Source organism: Macrosteles quadrilineatus, unplaced genomic scaffold (assembly GCF_028750875.1).
Source record: "Macrosteles quadrilineatus isolate MER2022 unplaced genomic scaffold, UCM_ALF_1.0 Scaffold_6__1_contigs__length_79288215, whole genome shotgun sequence".
NCBI classification, from domain to species: Eukaryota; Metazoa; Arthropoda; class Insecta; order Hemiptera; family Cicadellidae; genus Macrosteles; species Macrosteles quadrilineatus.
This window is the reverse complement of record NW_026542599.1, coordinates 24,139,777-24,160,946: the sequence shown is the minus strand read 5'-3', so window position 1 is coordinate 24,160,946 and position 21,170 is coordinate 24,139,777. Positions and strand designations below refer to the sequence as shown.

The 21,170-nt window shown below is 35.2% G+C and overlaps 2 protein-coding genes across 2 annotated transcripts; one reads left to right on the top strand and one right to left on the bottom strand.

Annotated features, from left to right (window-relative positions):
• Positions 1–26: 26 nt before the first annotated feature.
• LOC128996903 (BLOC-1-related complex subunit 8 homolog) lies at positions 27–15,144 on the bottom strand. Its single transcript, XM_054422429.1, has 4 exons — positions 14,777–15,144; positions 13,607–13,784; positions 3,214–3,321; positions 27–447 (listed from the first exon to the last, which is right to left on the bottom strand). The coding sequence occupies exons 1-4, from the start codon at positions 14,820–14,822 to the stop codon at positions 291–293; spliced, it is 489 nt and encodes a 162-aa protein (XP_054278404.1). The 5' UTR covers positions 14,823–15,144; the 3' UTR covers positions 27–290.
• Positions 15,145–18,404: 3,260 nt separating this feature from the next.
• LOC128996801 (uncharacterized) lies at positions 18,405–20,529 on the top strand. Its single transcript, XM_054422276.1, has 2 exons — positions 18,405–19,689; positions 20,275–20,529. Exons 1-2 carry the CDS (start codon positions 18,750–18,752, stop codon positions 20,448–20,450), a joined length of 1,116 nt encoding a protein of 371 aa, XP_054278251.1. The 5' UTR covers positions 18,405–18,749; the 3' UTR covers positions 20,451–20,529.
• The last annotated feature ends 641 nt before the right edge of the window (positions 20,530–21,170 follow it).

Here is a 21,170-nt window from a genome sequence, read left to right as displayed (position 1 = left end):
ACTGTAACTAAAATACAAGATAGTATGGTAATCCACAGGTCTCTGCGTGCATAGCGATGACTGGCTCAGTAGCTGGCAGGAGTGGCAAAAGGGTTGTCTTCATGTGTTGTGCCCTAATAGCGACCGGAAATAATGCACAATTTCATAGTTAAGTTCTACTGAGAATGATAAATGAAAACGGTTAACACATAACCACAAAATTAGTCCTTACAATTTAATAATACACATTTAGACAGTCGATTTCACACTGAAGTATCAAATAAATGATTGATTGCACAAGTCATAAAACTTCAATGTTGAACATTGTCCGTAGTGGAATGCCGCATCATAGACTCAACCCGGTTGGCTGTTTCACGTAAAGCATCTGACAGTTCGGGTAAATCTGGCAGATCTAGTGTAATGTGTGCAGATAGCCTTTTATAGACGGATGACCCTTCCTTTTTACCCCTGAAACAAAAATTAAAATTAAAAATCGTTTAATTTTTCAGGCAAAGTTAGGGCCACATGGCCCTTTCTTAACCTGACATTCATTCAAAAAGCGCAATTTTATTTTATAACTATTACCCACAGTAAAAAACTTATCTGGAAATATGTTGTAACAAAAACAGATTATTTAAATGAAGTAACACTAACAGTTATGTAGACTTTTAAGACCACTAGAAAGAAGTCCTCTGGTCATTTAATAGGTTTGAATATTTATTTTAAGTAACAATAGTCACTTCAATGAGTGCTTTAAGTTAGCTTTGATAAGCTTTTGAAAGTATAACGCCAATAATTGAGATTGTTTTGTGTTTAAAGGCTACACAGGCCTTTGGTGAAAACAATATCGTCCTGTGGTAATAAAGAAACAAAAACATTTGTAAAAATCCATTTGGATATATTGAATTACCGTACCAAAATAGATGACATTCTTTTGTTTTTTTATTCAGCCAAGATTTTTATTCCATCTACTGCAGGTCTACCAATCATAATGTTCTACAAATATCTTCTGGTTAAAGTAAAAGCATCAATAAAAACTAGTTACATTGAATTTTTAGATACAAATTTAAGAGTAAGCATACTCAATAAAAATTGTAAGAATATAAATGTGTATGTCTAATTAATCACAAAATTATTACACACTTGATGGGGCAAATGCAATAGCTACATTTTACAAGGCTGATATTTTTAATAAAATTTCACAATGTGTAATAAACTAAAAACACATACAATATGATTTAAAATTGCATAATAATTGAATATATCTGGTATATTCTATACTCCGAGGTTTGTCTGTCTGTAATAAAAATCTCGAAATCTAGCAGGATGTTGACTAAATTTTGGAATTAGGGACTTATAGCCCTAAAAACGTTATTGGCGTCAGGCTCTATCTCAGGAAAATTCGTATTTTTCTACACAACTCATTTGAAATGTAAAAATTTAACATTTGTCTTATGGGTTGCCAAGTACACAAAATAACAAGGAAAAAGTAAACAAAAGACTTGTAACAGGTGGACACATTCTGCTATTTCATCAACGTTGCTGAGAGTTTGTTGCCGTATGTACGTTGTCAACGTTACTAACATTATTTACTAACAACTGCAAACTGATCATCGACAATGTTTTTGTCAGAACTATTGGTTTTTTTAAATGGTGTTCGGAAACATTTGTCTTACGGTAACCCTGTTATTCATCCGGTTATGCTACGTAACATACTTCGGTACATATCTATTGTACCAAGCCAAGATATGGGGTTTAGGGAGATTGAAATTAGATTAAGGGTTCAAGTTCCGACTCTGTTACACCTACAGTAGAAGAACCCCGGTTAACTGAAATAAAGGGGGAAGAGCCGTTTTGGATAACCAACTTTTCGGTTAACCCGTCATATGCTAAAAATAGCCTATTTATTACCATGGTGTGTAGGAAAGATTAATTTAAAACAATTTCTATAATTCTACAGTGATTTATTTCAGCTATAGAAATGTTTTTAATAGGTAAGATAATACTTTAATCTAAACAACTGAAGTTACTGAAGCATTTTCATTACATATTACTTATATTTTAGCCCTGTATTATTTTATAGAGCCGTTTCGGTTAAACTGGGTTTCAGTTAACCCGAATTCGGTTAATCGGGGTTCTACTGTATTGGCAAATACTATAAAAACGCACGGTTAAACTATTGTAAAATCCATGGAGTTAAAAGGGCAAATCAATTTGTCAACTAATTCCCTGTTTGTTTTGGCTCTTCGTGAGAAATTTCATATGTACATAAATGTCTTTGTTCATTCACTAAAGCTGCAAGAGGTGAAAAAAATATTGTAGTGGCGTCAGAATTCAGCGGTGTAAAAGCATATCATATTCTATGGTAGCCTTTGTTTTAATTTCAAAATGACTTGTGTTCTTCCTTTTCTTTTTCTTTTTGTAGTTGGTTAAGTTGTAGATGTGCCTAAGAGCTAAAAAGCAAGAAAGTTATTTAACAAAAAGCCATGCACTTGGCCAAGGGGGAAACATACTCACTGTGTAGACATCCAATGCAAGCATGAAATTATTACACTTCAATTCAAGAGGGCAAAGCTAACCTACAAAACAGAAAACATTAAACTACAACAAAGAAAAATAAAGGCACAATGCTTTGGAACAAACACAAAAAAATACTGTAAACTATGAAGGAATCACTGAAGAAAATCGTGCTCTGGTGGCTACAATACGTATTATAAAATTGAGTAAAAATATTAAGTGTCCTTATATTTAAAGTGGTTCTCGCCACTTAGGCTTTAAACTGTCAGGATGATTAATAAACATTCATTGAAAATGCCATAATTAATTGATTTTGGCTATTATTTTACCGTACAAAAATTAACTTAACATTTAAAAAAAATTCTATTTTGAAATTCATACCAAACTTTTTTTTATTGGAGGAAATATTGCAGTGAAATTTATGTACGTTAGTTAGGGTTCATTTCGAACCCAATCAGTTGTATGAAATTAGGTCTACATTCACCATTGTTACGTTACCATACTATGTTATAATATAGTATGTGCGTTGCAGTATGATACAAATAAATAAAAATACTCTTTCAATTCTTTCAAACGAGAAATGATTTTATTAATTTGAGATTCACTTAACTCAAACATAAAATAAAAATCATGTAAAAAAATTAATTTAAAATCACAACCCTAGGACATCGAATGGTACAATCTTTTTCTAACAAATAATACTTCATAATATCTTACCTTCTTGATTCTTCATACTTAATCTGCTGCTTCAAAAAAATTGCTGTTTTCAAAAGTTCTTGAATATTAAGAAACGTACTGTCTGCATTTTCCATTGATTTTATGGCACTGTAAAAAATAAAAATAGATTAGGCTAACTATGATTATTTTAATAAACTGAGGCCGTAACTCTGGACATTGGCCTGTGCCGTGATGTAAAGAGAATGATTCCCGTATTGGGTCTGATGATGATTTCAAGTATTCTTAGAAATATTTTTACTCCTATTTACTTTCTGCATATTTAATAACACGTACACGGTACAATGCTGATGAACCACATACTATAATGGTAAGTCATATGGACAAGCTACTCAAGTGTATCAGTAGCCGTTTCGATTCCAAGCGAGCTCATTTCCATACCCAAATGCAATTGGTCATTGGACTATATCTATAAGTATAAAAGAGGATGTTTGTATATTTGGCAGTGATAAACTCAGACACCGCTGAACCGATTGCCACGAAACTTGGTACATACGTGTAGAATTTCATGGAATAGGTTTATTTATACACCATCAATTTCGTGATCCGTCCAATCGGCTCCGCCCCAGTGGCTCTGGAGTTTCCCATGTTAACCTTATGAGAAATGGAATTAATGAATCTTAACAGCTGTTTCAATTAAACAAGTTGGTTCTGTTTAATGTTCAATAGCATTAAAGTTACAAGGATTACCAACAGGGTGCAGCACTATTATTTCTTTTACATTTATGACAACAGCTAATTTGCAACCAAAAGGTGAGTGAGCATAGCGAACGAACTTCAACCTGGAGGTGAGTTAGCGTAGTGAACGAGCTAACCTGAAGGCAAGTGAGCGTAGCGAACTAGCTAACCTGAAGGCAAGTGAGCGCAGCGAACGAGCTCCTACCCAAAGGTGAGTGAGCGAAGCGAACGAGCTCCAACCTAAAGGTGAGTGAGCGTAGCAAACGAACTTCAACCAGGACGTGAGCCATGCGAACGAGATCATCTTGAAAATTAAGAAGTTAAACGGGGTAAAGCCCACGGGTTACAGCTAATGAATTATATAAAAAAAGGTCAGCGTTAGATAGTAACAAGACCGGGGTCTCAAAATGCCATTGGCATGGAAAACGCACAAAAAAGATTTATTTATAATACAATTTGTAGGTTAGCGAATTGATGTCCAATTTTGGTTGTCAGTTCACAGTCCTCTTTCCTTCCTTCCTTCGACAGTTTTTCATTTTCCAAAGCTTCTGATTTGAAGTTAAATAGGCTAGTCTAAAGCCACTTGCTATCAATTAAATAAAATTTAATAAATTTTTTTATTTATTTTATTTTATTTATTTCTTTTATTACAATGCTGCAAAACAGGATAAACCCAGTTACATTGTAGCATTAATATTCTAACAACAAAATCTTGACATGCATTATAAATAATAAATATGGTAAAAGTTCATCTTGCTGAATAAATTATAATTATTAGTGTAATCACTCACAACAATACAATATATGACAAAAACGAACTAATATCAATAAATAACGTACAAATAAATATCTTAAAAAATAACATTGGCAATTATTTAAATATCTATAACAACAATAACAGATTAAATAAATAAAATACAACAACAAAGTCTGAACAGAGTAATTAATTTAATAACAATAATTATTTGGAGTAATTAAACATCTAAAAACGTATTTCCTGAACATACTGTGACAGTTAAAAAATATGTCTATTTGGTCGTTATTAATTGTGTTGAACAGCCTAACCATTGAGTTGAGCGGCGAACACATTCCAAGGTTCGTTCTAGAGAAGTGGGGGGAGAAGAGCAAACGCGAACGTGAATTGTGTCTGGGAAACGTGAACCGCACACGGGACAGCAGTGCTGCGTCGTCGAGCTCACCACACACCAACCGCCTCAGATACAACATCATTGACACTTTACGCCTAGTACTCAACTGATCGATTTCAAACAGTGTGAGAAGTTCTGAGTATGGGACCAGCATCGTATAGTAACTAGTAACCAAATGTTTTGTAATGAAGAAATCTCAAGAAACCTCAAGAATTTAAATAAAAAGCAGTGTTAAAACACCAAGCAGTTCATTTAGTGTATTACCTTCCGAATCACTTCACAAATTATATGCCTATACAAGAGGGTAAGTTACATTTTTTTGTCCAAGTAATCCTAAAGTCATCTATACGGCGACCTGTTTCGACATATGGCATCATTGTCAAGCTGGAAGACACGTGACTCATACACATGAACACCAATAAAAAACTATAAAATGCTTGGCCATACAAATTCTCATTTCTACACGGCAGCATGAAGGCCCTATAAGGTGTGTATGTACATAGACGTCGAAACCAATTGCAATGTAGGCAACTTTAGCATTACTTGGATGAAAAAAGCTGGATTTCTTTGCTCATAACACAAGAGCTAAGAAGGATCTTAATGTCCCTCGGGCAAGATCGTGCAGAACACATAACTTCCCCCAACCTCCGCCATTAAGTTCTTCAACAAGAGATTTAATATCTTTACAATTTAGGAAGTTCAAAATGGTTGTGAAAGACTTTATGATGAATAGACCATGTCACAGCACTGCTGAGTACTTTGATAGCAACCTACAATAATGTTGTGCCATTAACTATCCGCCAAGTAGGAACAGTTAAGGCTGTGGTTTCCTAGACGCGTAATAGATGTATATTCTAATAATGTATATTCTAATGTAAAAATGGTGTTACCGTTGAATGAATAAATAAATAAATAAATAAATAAATAGATGCGCTGCGTGTGCGCATCTAAGACGCAGCACACTTGTCTTATGGAGTTTCGTGTAAGCGGTTTCATAGGCTGCGTATCTAATGCGCGCGCACCAATAGCTGCGTATTTGACCGACTGCTCTCAGAGCAGTCAAACCTGAGTTAGGCTGTGGTTTCCTAGACGCGTAATAAATGCGCAGCGGTTTAGATGCGCTGCAGCTTTTGTCCAGGTCCCAAAACGCAGCTGCCGTGAGTGGTTTCCTAGACTGCGTACAATACACATGGTTGGTGCGTAACATAAGTTCACGGGAGAGATTACTAGAGGCTACGATGATGTTATACGATGATTTAGATAATGAAATGTATACTTTTTGTATTAAAAGTTTCGAAGAAGCGTAAGCAGTGAAAAGTACATGATTAGGAACTGTACATGGCCCTCGCGGAAGTTTTAACCGTAGTATTAAAGCAAACATGTCAATTTAAAATGTAAACAATAAATTTTAATTTAATTTCTCTAACTTTGCTTTTACTGTTATTATATTTAGACCTACCTATTCGGAATTTACCGAATTGCCGAAACAGTATATTATTTACGAGTATAACTGCAATAAGCATTTCATACTTATACGCCAACCCCGTAAGAAGGACGGGTACTCTGCTAGTAATTAATATGGGATTACTAGCTGACCCGGCTGTAATGGGTCAAAATTATAGAGGGGTTAAGTTTTTATATTTATTATTTAATTATCAGTAGGCCTATTCCTTACCTGGTTGGTGATAGTGGTAAACCTATCATGGTAAGGTAAATAGGCTGTACTAGGCCTATCCTAGGGTTGAAGTAGGGATAACCTCACTTTTGGCAAAATCACTAAAGACACTATTTTTGAGATTCACAAGTCACAGTATTGCATCGTTGTGTACAAAACGAGTGATAAACCGTTTCCGTGTAACCCCCATGCCTAATATCATAGACAAAAAGAATTAAATATAGACTGTCAGCCGTGCTGCGGTTACCATGGTTACCATAGGTTCCGGCGCACACCGCTACAGTTTACGTAGCGCGTTTGCCGTAAATACATGGCGTTCCAAGCGGTGTGCGCCAGAAGCTATGGTAACCGCAGCACAGCTGACGGTCTATATTTAATTCTTTTTGTCTATGCTAATATACACCTTTGGGAAGTACGGTCAAAGTTGTTGGTTAGGCTAGGGTGGTGAACGCGATCACCAATACAATATCACTACATAACATGCATACACTTTGTCGCACACTAAGCTACACGTCACGGGTGGAAATTATACTTTTTGTTTAAACCAGAGACGATATTAAAGTTCCGCAGTATAATTTCACAGTCGGCGCAGGTGAATAACAACAGTAACAACATAACCTGTACCACTAGTCGGCTGTCTTGGCGTTGTGTTGTGACAGCGCCAATTTTGAACTCGTGACGTCACCGATCAGCTGGGAAGTGAATCAGCTGATTCCCCATCCCTAAGGGGTTAGGGAGGGGGAAGTAGGGAAGATCCCTTGTGGGCTAGGGATGCGACGACATTCTAATTCTGCGGTTTCCAGCGTTAGGACGTGACTTAGAGTGGTACTAGTGATTTTGCCGCTAAAGTGAATTTACGTAGTGCAAAGAGTGTGTTAGTGAAGATCCCTGGAGTATACAGGTAATTCGCCGGTATTATCTTAATAGTGTGTACTATTATTTTTCACTTTTTTTGTTTTTTTTTACTTGTTATTTCTTGTTTTGTTTTTGATTGTTTCATGTTGTAAACTTAATATTATAGTAAAAAGGTAATATTGTACTTTGTAGCAAATTTGACGGAATAAATCATTCATTCATTCATTCATTCATTCATTCATTCATTCATTCATTCATTATTTAGCGATAAACCCTCACTTTATTAGTTTGTCTAGAATCCTTTATTGGGTGTTAGAACCTGTTGAAGACTGTGTGATAGCGTATGCTAGGGCTCGCACGGGATTTGTTAAAGATTCAATACGTAAAAATACATCGTTTAATAGTGTGTTTATAATATAGATTGAGGGTGACGGGGTTTTAGCAAATATTTTGCCGGGATATTCGGTAGGTGTTGAACTGCTGCGGCAAAGCGGGCAAAGTTGAACCCGTCTCTGCAGGTCGTGCAAACTTGAGGTCGGGTGGAGTACGCTAAGTATATTCAGAAGTAATATTCTAAGTGTTGAGGTTGACGAAACTGCAACATTAAGTTGTTTCAAAATTTCATTGAACGGGTTTTCATTATTTTTAAATTTAATTTAATTAGCTGTTCCCAGGTGTGAACGATGATGATGGTACAGTAGCGTTGTTGGTTACCGGTACTGAGTTCACACCTGATTCACACTACATTTTTGCGTAAATACAAATCTGTACCTGTGCTAGGTTGTTGAGTTAATTAAATAAATTATTTTTATCTGAACCCTGGAAACTTCCCAGCACGCCGACTTGAGCGATCCGCTGGCAAGAGTTGGTGACGTCTTTCCCGCTTTAACTATGGAATAGCGCATATATTCCGAGCGGGAAAAACGGCACGTTACACGCCGAACTTCGTATCGCCTAAGTTATAGGTTTCCCCTAAGACAGACCAATGAAAAGAAAGTACCGTTACGTTTAATTTTCAAGATGATCTCGTTCGCATCGCTCAATCACGTCCTGGTTGAAGTTCGTTCGCTACGCTCACTCACCTTTGGGTTGGAGCTCGTTCGCTGCGCTCACTTGCCTTTAGGTTGGAGCTCGTTCGCTACGCTAACTCGCCTCCAGGTTGAAGTTCGTTCGCTACGCTCACTCACCTATTGGTTGCAAATTAGCTGTTGTCATAAATGTAAAAGAAATAATAGTGCTGCACCCTGTTGGTAATCCTTGTAACTTTAATGCTATTGAACATCATAGAACAGAACCAACTTGTTTAATTGAAACAGCTGTTAAGATTCATTAATTCCATTTCTCATAAGGTTAACATGGGAAACTCCCGAGCCACTGGGGCGGAGCCCTTTTAAGAATTTCGAAACGGGAAATAGTTTACGTCCGATTCGCATACCTACAGAATTTACACACCAAATTTCATAACGATCGGTGAAGTCGTTCCGGAGGAGTTTGCAGACAAACACTGTGACACGAGAATTTTATATATTAGATTACTAAGATGTTCAAGGGTTCTTAAAATAGGCCTATTTATAGGGGCTCTTATATTTGGGAGTTGGTGTTGTGCTGGCTTGAAAAGAATATTTGCCAACATTAGATTAGGTGTACCTATTTACAAATTACAAATATGTGAGGACAAATTAATTGTAGGAAACATTTAATAAGGGAATTAAATATTAAAATTACACATCATGGGGAAATTAACACTACCTAACGAATGATATGAAATGTAATACTATACAAATTTTAATTGCATGAACAACATACTTCCATAATATGTCATTTCAAGAGACAAATTCAATCGATTTTTCGTTGTTGTTGGGGAATTTTGCTATCTGGACAACATTTACTTCCGAATCCATTGCACAAGACATGTCTAAAACGCAGCGTAACTCAGATTTGACTGCTCTGAGGCCAGTCGGTGAAATACGCAGCTATTGGTGCGCGCGTATTAGATACGCAGCCTTGGAAACCACTTACACGAAACTCCATAAGACAAGTGTGCTGCATCTTAGATGCGCACACGCAGCGCATCTATTACGCGTCTAGGAAACCACATCCTTACTCCGTTTTAGACATGTCTTGTGTAATGGATTCGGAAGTAAATGTTGTACAGAAGGCAAAATTCTCCAACAACGTCAAAAAATTTTTGGAATTTGTCTCTTCTAATGACATATTATGGAAATACTTTGTTCATACAATTAAAATTTTATAGTATTATATTTCATATAATTCGTTATGTAGTGTTAATTTCCCCATATTTAATCCCCTTGTCACATGTTCCCTACAATTAATTTGTCCTCACATATTTTCTCATTGTTGTAACTGTATTAATAAATAACCCTAATATTGACAAATATTCTTTTCAAGTCAGCACAACCAACATAAGTGCCCCTATAATTATTTCAAGAACTCCTGAACATCTTAGTAATAACTCTATATTAATTACTAGCATAGTACCCAAACTTCTTACGGGGTTGGCGTATAAGTATAAAATGATTATTGCAGTTATACTTGTAAAAGGTATTGTCATTGATTCGGTAAATCCCGAATAGGTAACAGTAAAAGCAAAGTTTTTCAGGGTAAATTAAGATTTATTGTTTTAATTTAAAATTGACATGTTTGCTTTAACACTACAGTTAAAAGATGCGTGAGGGCCACGTACAGTTCCTAACATGTACTTTTCAATGCTTACGCTTCTTCAAAGCTTTTAATGCCAAAATATCCATTTCATTATCTAAATCATCGTATAACATCATAGTAGCCACTAGTAATCTCTCCCGTGAACTTATGTTACGCACCAACCGTGTGTATTGTACGCAGTCTAGGAAACCACTCACGACAGCTGTGTTTTGGGACCTGGATAAAAGACGCTGCGCATCTAAACTGCTGCGCATCTATTACGCGTCTAGGAAACCACAGCCTTACGCTGCGTTTTAGACATGTCTTGTGCAATGGATTCTGAAGTAAATGTTGTCCAGATGGCAAAATTCCCCAACAACAACGAAAAATCGATTGAATTTGTCTCTGGAATTGACATATTATGGAAGTACGTTGTTCATACAATTAAAATGTTTATATGCCTAGTATTACATTTCATATCTTTCGTTAGGTATTGTTAATTTCCCCAAAATGTGTAATTTTAATATTTAATTTCCTTATTAAAAGTTCCCTACAATTAATTTGTCCTCACATATTTGTAATTTGTAAATAAAACAAATGTTGACAAATATCCTTTTCAAGCCAGCACAACACCAACTCCCAAATATAAGAGCCCCCATAATTATTTTAAAAAAAACCCCCTGAACATTTTAGTAATAATCCTATATTAATTACTAGCAGAGTACCCGTACTACGGGTTTGGCGTATAAGTATGAAATGTATAAGTATATGTATGCAAATATAAATATTGCAGTTATACTCGTAAATAATATAGTCAAAGTCAAAGTCAAAACATTCTTTATTCATTATAGTTTCACATTACATGAACTTGAATAGAGTCATAAGCTAAATTCAAAATTGCTTACTGCTAATTAAATACATAAAAAGAGTACTAAAATTACTTTACTTGAACTTTTAACAAAACCATGACTTTAAGGATAACAGTATTTGGAATTCAAATTAAGTTAGGCCTAACTGTTTTTTACTAATACTAAAGAATTCTGTTACTGAGTAGCAGGGAGTTCTTAAAAAATATTCCTTTAAGAGCTTCTTGAATTTATTAAATTTTGTTTCTTTTCGGATGTGAGCTGGTATAGACTGGAGAAATTTTAGCCCTATGTAAGATGTCTTTTTAGTGTAAAATTCGAGATTATGCCGAGGTAGGTTAATTTTTAATCTGGTGTTATATACTAATTGTTCTGTTGAGCTGGATGATAGTTGGATCTGTTTTGCATAAATTATTGTTTCATAAATATAAAGACTATAAACTGTTAATATTTGTAATTCAATTTGTAATACTATTTCGTCAATTCGGTAATTTGAATAGGTAGGCCTAAATATAATAACAGTAAAAACAAAGTTGGAGAGGTTAAATTAAAATTTATTGTTTACATTTTAAATTGACATGTTTGCTTTAATATACTATGGTTAAAACTTCCGCGAGGGCCATGTACAGTTCCTAATCATGTACTTTTCACTGCTACTTTTTACTACTTTACTTACGCTTATTTAAAACTTTTATTACCAAAGTATACATTTAATTATCTAAATCATCGTATAACATCATAGTAGCCATTTTTCTAGTATTCGTGGCCACTAGTAATCTCTCCCGTGAACTTATGTTATGCATAGTGATGTAAAATACCTGGGTATTTAAAACTCAGGGTAAATACCCTGGGTATTTACCCGGGTAAATACCCAAAATCCATAAATACCCGGGTATTTTGGGTATTTATGATATCGATTGAAATTCATTTATATTTACCCCTATATGTTATTGTTAACATTACATGATAAATTAGGATAGTCTATAACACCTTTTACAGTAACTTGAAGCTTTGCTAATACCTTTTATTTAATGATTTAGCACTTTTTTTAATGAAATCAAGACAACACCTCATCAGAGAAATAGTGAATCGAAACCTACTTCTACTGTTATTAAATTATGATAGTTAAATTTGTATTGTGTAAATGGCTTGGAAGGCTAGACAGACCCAAGGCTTGATTGACAAAGGCAGAATGGCAGAATACTGATAGTTAGACTCCCTCTTATCCGGACTCCTCGGGACCGAGGCTAGCCCGGATAACGGTTTTTCTGGTTAAACCGACGGCTCCAAAAACTCTTTAAAACGGAAACCGTTTACTGTGATATTCGACTTAAATTTAGGAGAGCATTGAATTTAGACACGTGATCACTGGTCTCAAATCTTTCCCACAAGAACAGTTGTTTCAAAACCGCCCACTTCCTGCCAATCTAGTCAGGTTAAACCAATGGGCTGATAAAAATTGTCCGGTTAAAAGGTGTCTGGATAAGAGGGAGTCTACGTTAAACTTTTCTGTGTTACCGCTTAGTTGGAAACAATAATAATATTTGGATAAACCTAGGCGTACTAAAAAAATGCATCTCCTGTTTTTTTGTCTAACTTGATGTAATTTTGAAAGATTTATTGTGCTATAGATTCCAATTTTTTTTTTTATCACAAGTTTATGAAATTAGTTTTTTTATTTTGATACCATTGATACCAACAAAAGATCTAGAACAAAAATATTATTAAATCCTGCCATCCTACAGATTGAATTTTAATTATTTTCTTAAGCTGTTTACACTTAGGCCACTACTAGGTTAAATTTTCCTGTCTTTCTAAATAATAAATCATTACTTTACAAATTATTTTTCTTCACATTCAATAAAATAAATATATTTATCTATCATAGAAATTAAAAAATCATATGTACAAAATCACTGGTCCTGACCAGTGCAACCATGCGACCCGGGTATTTATGCTGATTAGGCTATGCTTTATGCTCAGACCTGGGTATTTATAGCGATTATACCGAGAAGTAAAATGCTAGTAGTAACCATATGAAATTTTGTTTAACACATTTTATTATCATTTTACTATCCTTACAGGGTAATAATTGCAAAAAAACATTTCAATCTTCTCTAACTTTAATACAAATTATAAATATCCAGTTTTTGGGTATTTACCCGGGCCTGGGGTAAATACCCAGGTAAATACCCAATTTATATTTACCTACCCACTGGGTATTTACCCGGCCCACATCACTAGTTATGCACCAACCATGTGTATTGTACACAGTCTAGGAAACCACTCACGACAATGGGACCTGGACAAAAGCCGCAGCGCATCTAAACTGCTGAGCATCTATTACGCGTCTAGGAAGGTGAGTAGGCCTATTCATTTTTTAAGTAATTTTGAAACTTGACACAATCCGCCCCACCCCACCACCAACCATCTAAGTTAAGGGTCTTGACAAAGGCCATAATTAAAAATAATATAAATATCTGACCACTCACCTGACAGCATACTCTACGTCGTAGCATCTACCTTGCAACTGTTGGTGCACTTTGCTAACATCCACACGCTTGTCTACCATTGGAGGAAGAGCCTTACGCACATGTTCTTGAAGCCGGTAGAACGCCAATGATGGCTCGTTAGCCACTATGTGCATATTCTCTGATATTCTCTCTGTGGCTATAATACAAGGTGGATGAAATACAAACTTGAAAAATGTAACAAATTGTTTGTTTGACCCTAAGTTTAAGCTTTGTTAGGTATTCTTTTTAGCCTAGTCTTAAGTTAATTATAGCCTAAGTTACTAAAAATTAGCCCACAAATCTTTTATCATCCTATGGGGTTATACTTTTAACTTAGACTTACTTCATTGAAAAGTTCCTTCTCATTGGGGCATTGTTGTTCAGACAGAACTTTAGGCCTAATAACTTAGGTAAGGTAAGGTTTGGATTAGGTTAGGTTTACGTCTATACTCGGTTTACAAACTTAACTTAAGTTAAGTTTAGTTAGGCTACTCTATAAAATTTTAAGCATTACTTGGGTACACTTCCATATCTGTTGGCACTAATATCGAATGAGTACTTTTTATTGATATATCGATTAATCGATATATAACCTAACCTAACTAACCAAACTATCGAATGAGTACTTTTATCGATATATCGATTGTTCGATATAGCCTATCGATAAAAAGTACTCATTCGATATTAGTGCCAACGGATATGGAAGTGTACCCCATTACTTAAGTAGAACTATATTCACAAATTGATAAAATAAAAGTCCCTACACGTGGTTGTGGGATTGTGAATCTTTTAAATATGACGGAGTCGTACCTAGTGGAGTAGGCCTAGGCTGTAGCTTATCACTCTTTTGCTAAATAAGTTAGGTAGATTAAAACAAACAAAGCTATAAACATAAACCGATTTCTATGGTAAACCCGGGTAAACAATGTAAGTTAGGTGGACAAATTAACGTACAGGTGAAACTTTGATATCCGATTCCATCTTAGGCCTATGATTGAACATAAAAACTATCAGTTCAATCAATAATCAAACTTATTCTAACCTTAAACTAAACTACTATATAGATTAGGTATTAAATTGAGCAAAGCATGGTAATATTGGTAAACAAGAGGACTGCAAGAGGCCTAGGCCTACATGAGTTTGTCTTACCTTTTTTTACTTTTGCATCTAATTCTGCATCATGACCAGAAGCCATTCTACTATCGCTCAATTATTATAGAATTCTGAGATGTTTTCGTTAAAAATAAAACACAAAATAATAAATTGTGCCCTTCCTTAAGCATAGGCTAGATGGTGCATTTAGCCTATATCCTATGTAGGCCCTATGACACTAAAAAGTTATTTAATTAAAGTAGATAGGCTAAACTCGTAATTGAAAATTTTAAGTTTTAACTGTTATTTATTACACCACAGAACTATGACGTTATTTTTATTGATCGTCACTAAAATAATAGCCCTTCCCTAAGTTCACTGTAAGGGTAGGGTTGATTTTATTTAATGATATTTTCATTTTTCATTTATTTGAGTATTTGACATTTTGATTTTGTTGTTTTTTTTAGAGTTGATCAGCTGGGCCACCCATACCACCACTAAAAGCCGCCAATAGAACGAAATGAAATTTTATCGAAATTCAAAATCAGTGTTGCCAGGGCCAGAGCCAGGCTGAATTTGATATTTTGTCCACACAACGACACAACCCTATTTCCCCCCGGAATTCGTAAATAAACAGATAACACATATTTTTCTTAATATGTTACGAGGCTGTAGATTGTCAACATTGTACTGATTCACATAAACAAGGTATTTACTCAGGGGAGGTATAGAAGAGGCTACGATGACAGCTGTGGGCTTCTTATTAACTAGCTGAGGGAACGCCATTTATATTATTATTTTACGTAGAATGATACACTGCAGGGCTCTGTACTCGGGCCCCTGCTCTTCAATATAATGATTAATGACCTTCCCATGTGCCTTGGTAATGGTGTTGTTTGTTATGCAGACGACACTACAATTGTGGAAGCTAGAAATAGTGCTGTTGAGTTGAACTTGGCTTTAAATCAATCTTTAAATGTTGCATCTACCTGGTTCCGGGCAAACTATTTCTTTTTAAATCAAGAAAAAACCCAATCTATTGTTTTCAGTCTCCGAAACATTGAGCATGAGGTAACAAGCGTAAAGCTTTTAGGTATTTACCTAGACTGTAAGCTGGATTGGAATAACCATATTTATTATGTTTGTAGCCGACTGGCTAGGGTTGTGCACTTGCTTCGTAAGTTAAGGTACTGTGTACCAAAAGAGTGGTTAAGGACTGCGTATGTGGCTTTTTTCCAGAGCATCATAACTTATGGACTGAGACTTTGGGGTGCCGCTCCTGGAGTCGAGAGAGTCCTACTTCTCCAAAAAAAAAAGGCTATACGAATAGTAGCAGGGGCCAAGCGCCTGGATCACTGTGAGCCTATCTTTAAAGCTGAATCCCTCATGACGGTTTTTAATCTGTTTATCTTCCAGACCCTCATCAAAACTAAGGAGGAGTTGGGCGCTCTCGAGCTCAGGAGTGACATCCACTCGTACAATACTAGAAGTAAACAGGATTTAAATGTACCTTTTGTTAGGCTTAAGAAATTACAAAGTAATTATGACATTGTAAGCCTAAAACTATTCAATGTGTTATCTTGTTCAGCCCGGAACCTTCCAAGCAACCATTTCAAAAGGGGCGTGGAACGTCTCCTGGCCAAGCCACTGTATAGTATTGACGATTTCTATAAACTAAAAAAAGAATATGTAAGTACTTTTTTTTGACTGATGTTTGCCGAGTGTGCTGTTTTGTTTTCTTTTTAATTCTTTGCATGGTGAGTTACAGGTCACATTATGTATGCATTTCCTTTTATTATATGATGTTGAAGGAATTTCTTTTTATTCATAGATCTTATGTATATTTTATAATGTATTTTATAATGTAGAATTTGACGTTTTCCAATGACTTGTATATTGTAAGTTTTACAGGAAATAAATTGATCTTATATCTTATGTCATTACCGTAATAAAACGATCAGTAGTCATCGGCCTCGGTGGTCTAATGGTTAGCGGGCTGATATGCTGAAGGTCCCGGGTTCAAATCCCGCTCGTGGCATTAACTTTTTGTCCAAGATTTTTTTTATTATCAGCAAGTTTGGTTGGTTTGGTTCGGTTATGACAGTTTAATTTTATTATTAAGTCATTATAAAATTTTAGTAGAGCAATTTCTGGTTTTATTTAATAAACAGAATTATTTTTTCTATTAATAAACTTTTGCTATATTATTTCATTATCAGCAAGTTTGGTTAGGTTATGATAGTTTAATTTTATAATTAAAAAGTATTAAAATTGAATTTGAGGCATTTATAATTTTATTTTATGAACAGAACTATTTTTGCGATTAGTAAACCTTCTTTGCCAAAGTACTCTCTACTACAGCGCTGTTCACGGAGGAATTTTGAACTAATGCCTCATTCGTACCTCCCCTAAGTCAGACCCCATAAACAAACACTCAGTGAGTGCTCAGCTCTCTCTCCTTTCTTTGCGAGGTTATGATGCGCAAAAGATTACTGCGCAACGTAATCTCGGGGTCTCGTATCGCACCTGGCACCTGGTTAATCATAGCAGACAAGACCTATAGATCTCGGATAGCGCTGGGTCAACAACGATATGGTAGGCATACGGTTAAGTAGGCCTATCGATCGTCGTATAGATCCATAGATCTCGTAACGCACCATTGGAATAATGCAGGAAAATATACAACGCAGTGAACGTGATATTCAGTAAGACATATTCAGCCACACAGAATTCATTAGGGGATAAGACTGGTCCAGACGACTATGTAACACACAATAGACATCGTCAATGTTCTCTCAAGTCTAAAAAGGCTCGTTGCACACACACCGGTTTTGGACGACCGATTTTTTACCGGCCGTCCAAATTCCAATAGTGAACCACAGGCGGGAACCACGGGACCTTGCACACACGCCAACCGCTGATCGGCGCCGGTAAAATGCCGATGAGCAGCCGGCCACTGCCACTGCATACCGCCGGTGCCGGCGACGTAGTGGCGTACCGTACGTACGTAACTCAACTAGGCCTATATACAAGCTTGCACACGCATCGATCGTATCGGCAGTTCTCGCTACACCATCCACCATTGCAGGCCCATTGCAGTCTTCTAACATTTTTAATTAGTTTTGGTAGTGCGTGTTTATATAACGTTGTAAATGGGTAACTTTATATATAAGGAAGTATGCTATTGACATTCTGAAATAGTTTAAAATTTTAATGCTATCAACGTTTAATACTAAAGCGCTTAATACGTCGATACAATAACCACATAGCAACAACTCTTTTATGGGTATTCAATAATCTCGTCTCGTCCTCTACACAACAACAAAGACTAATCGTTTCGCCGATAAAATATCGACCGACTTATTACCGACCGTCCAAAATCGGTGTGTGCAAATAGCCTATGTGTGCAGGCAAGAAACAACATGAACCGATAAAATATCGACCAACATATTACCGACCGTCCAAAATCGGCGTGTGTGCAATAATAAGCAAATCACGAATGTATGTATCTCTTTCAAGATCTTTCGTTCGATGTCTCCTCTCTGCTTGGCTTGGCAGCACTGATGTTTTTATGTCAGTTTGCTGTAAAAAAAAAACAACAACTAACCTAACCTTAATTCAGTAATCAGTTAATCAGTCATTCAGTCAGTACTCAGTAGTCAGTATTCATTCCATTCACACAGTAGTTCAGTCAGTCAGTTTATCCAGTTTGTCTTTGTCTAACTTCAAAATATGGTTAGCTTAGATTTAATGATGTGAGTGAGTGTAAACTTTTAAAAACATATTTTTTGCCTTAGTATATTGGAGTTGATCATTTATTTGTGGGTTATAAAATATTTGTTAACAAAGAGCTGAGAGATTATACTGTTAATCGAAGCAGCAGTCAATCCTGCAGTTAGGCCAGTAATGACAGTAAGCACCGCTTGCATACAATTAATATTTATTTCGTGGTGTAAATTTATGTAATAGGCCAAAGGTGATTGTGATGACATTTGGATGAACTAAAATTGTTTATGTGTCACCTTAATACATGGCAGTTTCTACCGTGTTATGCAATAATGGCTGCTGTTGCATTCTGACAAAGTTTCTACATCATTGGCCTAGACTAAATATCATCAAGTTTTACTCAAGTAAGCCTCAGTCTCAGTGTTCAAGTAATACAGATGCCTATGTTGAAAATTTGATTTCCGAAGAAGGGATTAAACGAGAGAACAAGTTAACTCAATATTTCCAAAATGTATCCTCAAAGAATCTGCATGGAGAAATGTCCAAGATAGGCCTAAGCTTATATCAAGAGAATAACACTTGTGGCCTTAAAAAAACTGATGATGCTGAAGAGCTTGCTAGTTGTATAGAGGAAAAGACAGATGTTACAAAGGTTCCAAATGAAAAATTGGGCTACCTCTTAGTTTATTTTACTAAAGATGGAAATGTAAATGGTGTTAAAGCTATTCAGTCCATCATTAAAAAGCACAACGCATCACATTTTCAATATTATGCTCAGTATAATCATTATTTAGCCGAAGCATTATGGTTGGACGGGAAGGTTCCCACGTCATTAAATTTATTTTCGTTTGCTTATGATAACACGGTAGTTAGACCCAAAGTGAAAGTAATGCTCCCTAATTTGTTCACATCGTTGGTTGAACAGCATAGTGAAGCAACACTGCATACATTGATTTATAACATCGAACAGTTTTCAGGGAAAAAGAGAGACGATTTACTTCTGGCCTGTCTATGGAGGGAACTGTATTTAAGCACCTGGTTTTCAGATCAGGAAGAAGCCACAAAACTATTACTTAAAAACAGTCAAATACTAAAATATGTACAGTGGATGGTACCAACCATGGGGAAAATGTTGTTAAAATCTCATAGAGTTGAAGATTGTTATAGATTGATTCAATTCACATTGACAAATAACTTCACACATATGACTGATGTATTGATACGTCTCTTGTTTGAATACTATTGTAAGTACGGTATCCTACTAGTATAAGTTACTCATTGTCTTTTATTTTTATTGTTGCTCTTATTTTTCCTTTATTTAAATCTACTAGGGTAGCCCTTATTATGTGTTCTCTTTCAGGGGGACGGCCATTTAAAACCTAACCTTGTCCTCATTCATTAGTTATAGTTGTAATTTAAATTATTAACTTACAGTGCTTAGCTAAGTTCAGGTTTTGCAAAAATGACATTGGGTAGCAAGCAGATCAATTAATCCAATCAATAAGTTAACATAAGTTTGTTAAGAAATCTACAAATTGTGATCATTTTTTAAATTTAATTAGGCCTAACTTATTTAATATCAAGGCATGTTACTTTTTACAATGTTAACATTTTAATTTTAGCACTGTAATAGTACTCAAAGAAAAACTAAGTTTTAAAAACTAAACACTAATGTGTTTGAAAAAATATGTTTAACACTATTCGTGCGGTCGACATGTTTGAACATAAAAGTTGCATTTATTTCAATGTTAAGCAATTGCGGGAATTCCCATCATCAGCACCCAACGTGTTAAAACACAAAACAATTAATTCTCACACTTCTATTGCAGATATTCATGAAAATTTAGAACGGTGTACTGCAGTGGTCAAGTATTCGTCAAGTTTAAACTCGCCCTTGACTGAAGATCAACAACGGAGGTACATCAGTTTGTTGCTCAAGAGTAAAGACACTGTCAAATCAAAGTCTATAGTCAAGAAGCCACAAGATCTAAAGTACACATTTTAGATTCTCCTACATTTCAATGTATTGAATACTAGTCATTATTTTTATAGATTTTGTAAATACTGTATTGCTGAAAATAATTAAAAAATTTTGTGTAGTTATTATCTTTTGTATTATATTCCTTGGATGTACACAGTAATGGTGTATAGTACCTATGATTATTTTGTGTTTTATCTAGTGATGGGACAACCAACAATCGATTGAATCGGTTGTTTTCAATCGGTTGTTCCCATCACTACTAGTTACTTAAATTTGCCAACATTAGTTTCTTAATGAGTTGGTTTCCGGATTAAAGTCAACAAGTAACTAGTTAGCACACAGTAGTGAATAGTGTCTAAGATTCAAAATAACTTGGTTAAAAATGTAGACACAAGGAAAAGAAGTTTGACACGAGATGTAGGCCAAACTTATTTTAGTGTTTTGATTCAATGTCATAATCTTAGATGCAGCAAAAGGATTTAAGGGTTACATTAGGTCCTACAATTGAATACATTGTAGTTAAATTTAATTTGGGCAGCTCAAAACTGCTGTATGGTTAAACTAAAAATGATAAATATCAGCAATAAACTATTTTTGAAAAAGTAATCACTAAATTTTTTTATTTTGTTTATTTGTTTCAAAATGGCACAATTTGAATTTGTTCAGTTAAATTTTTGGGAAGAAGTTTAAGAACACTTTTATTTAGCTTTCTATCAAGTTAAGAATATCTGGTTATAATAATAT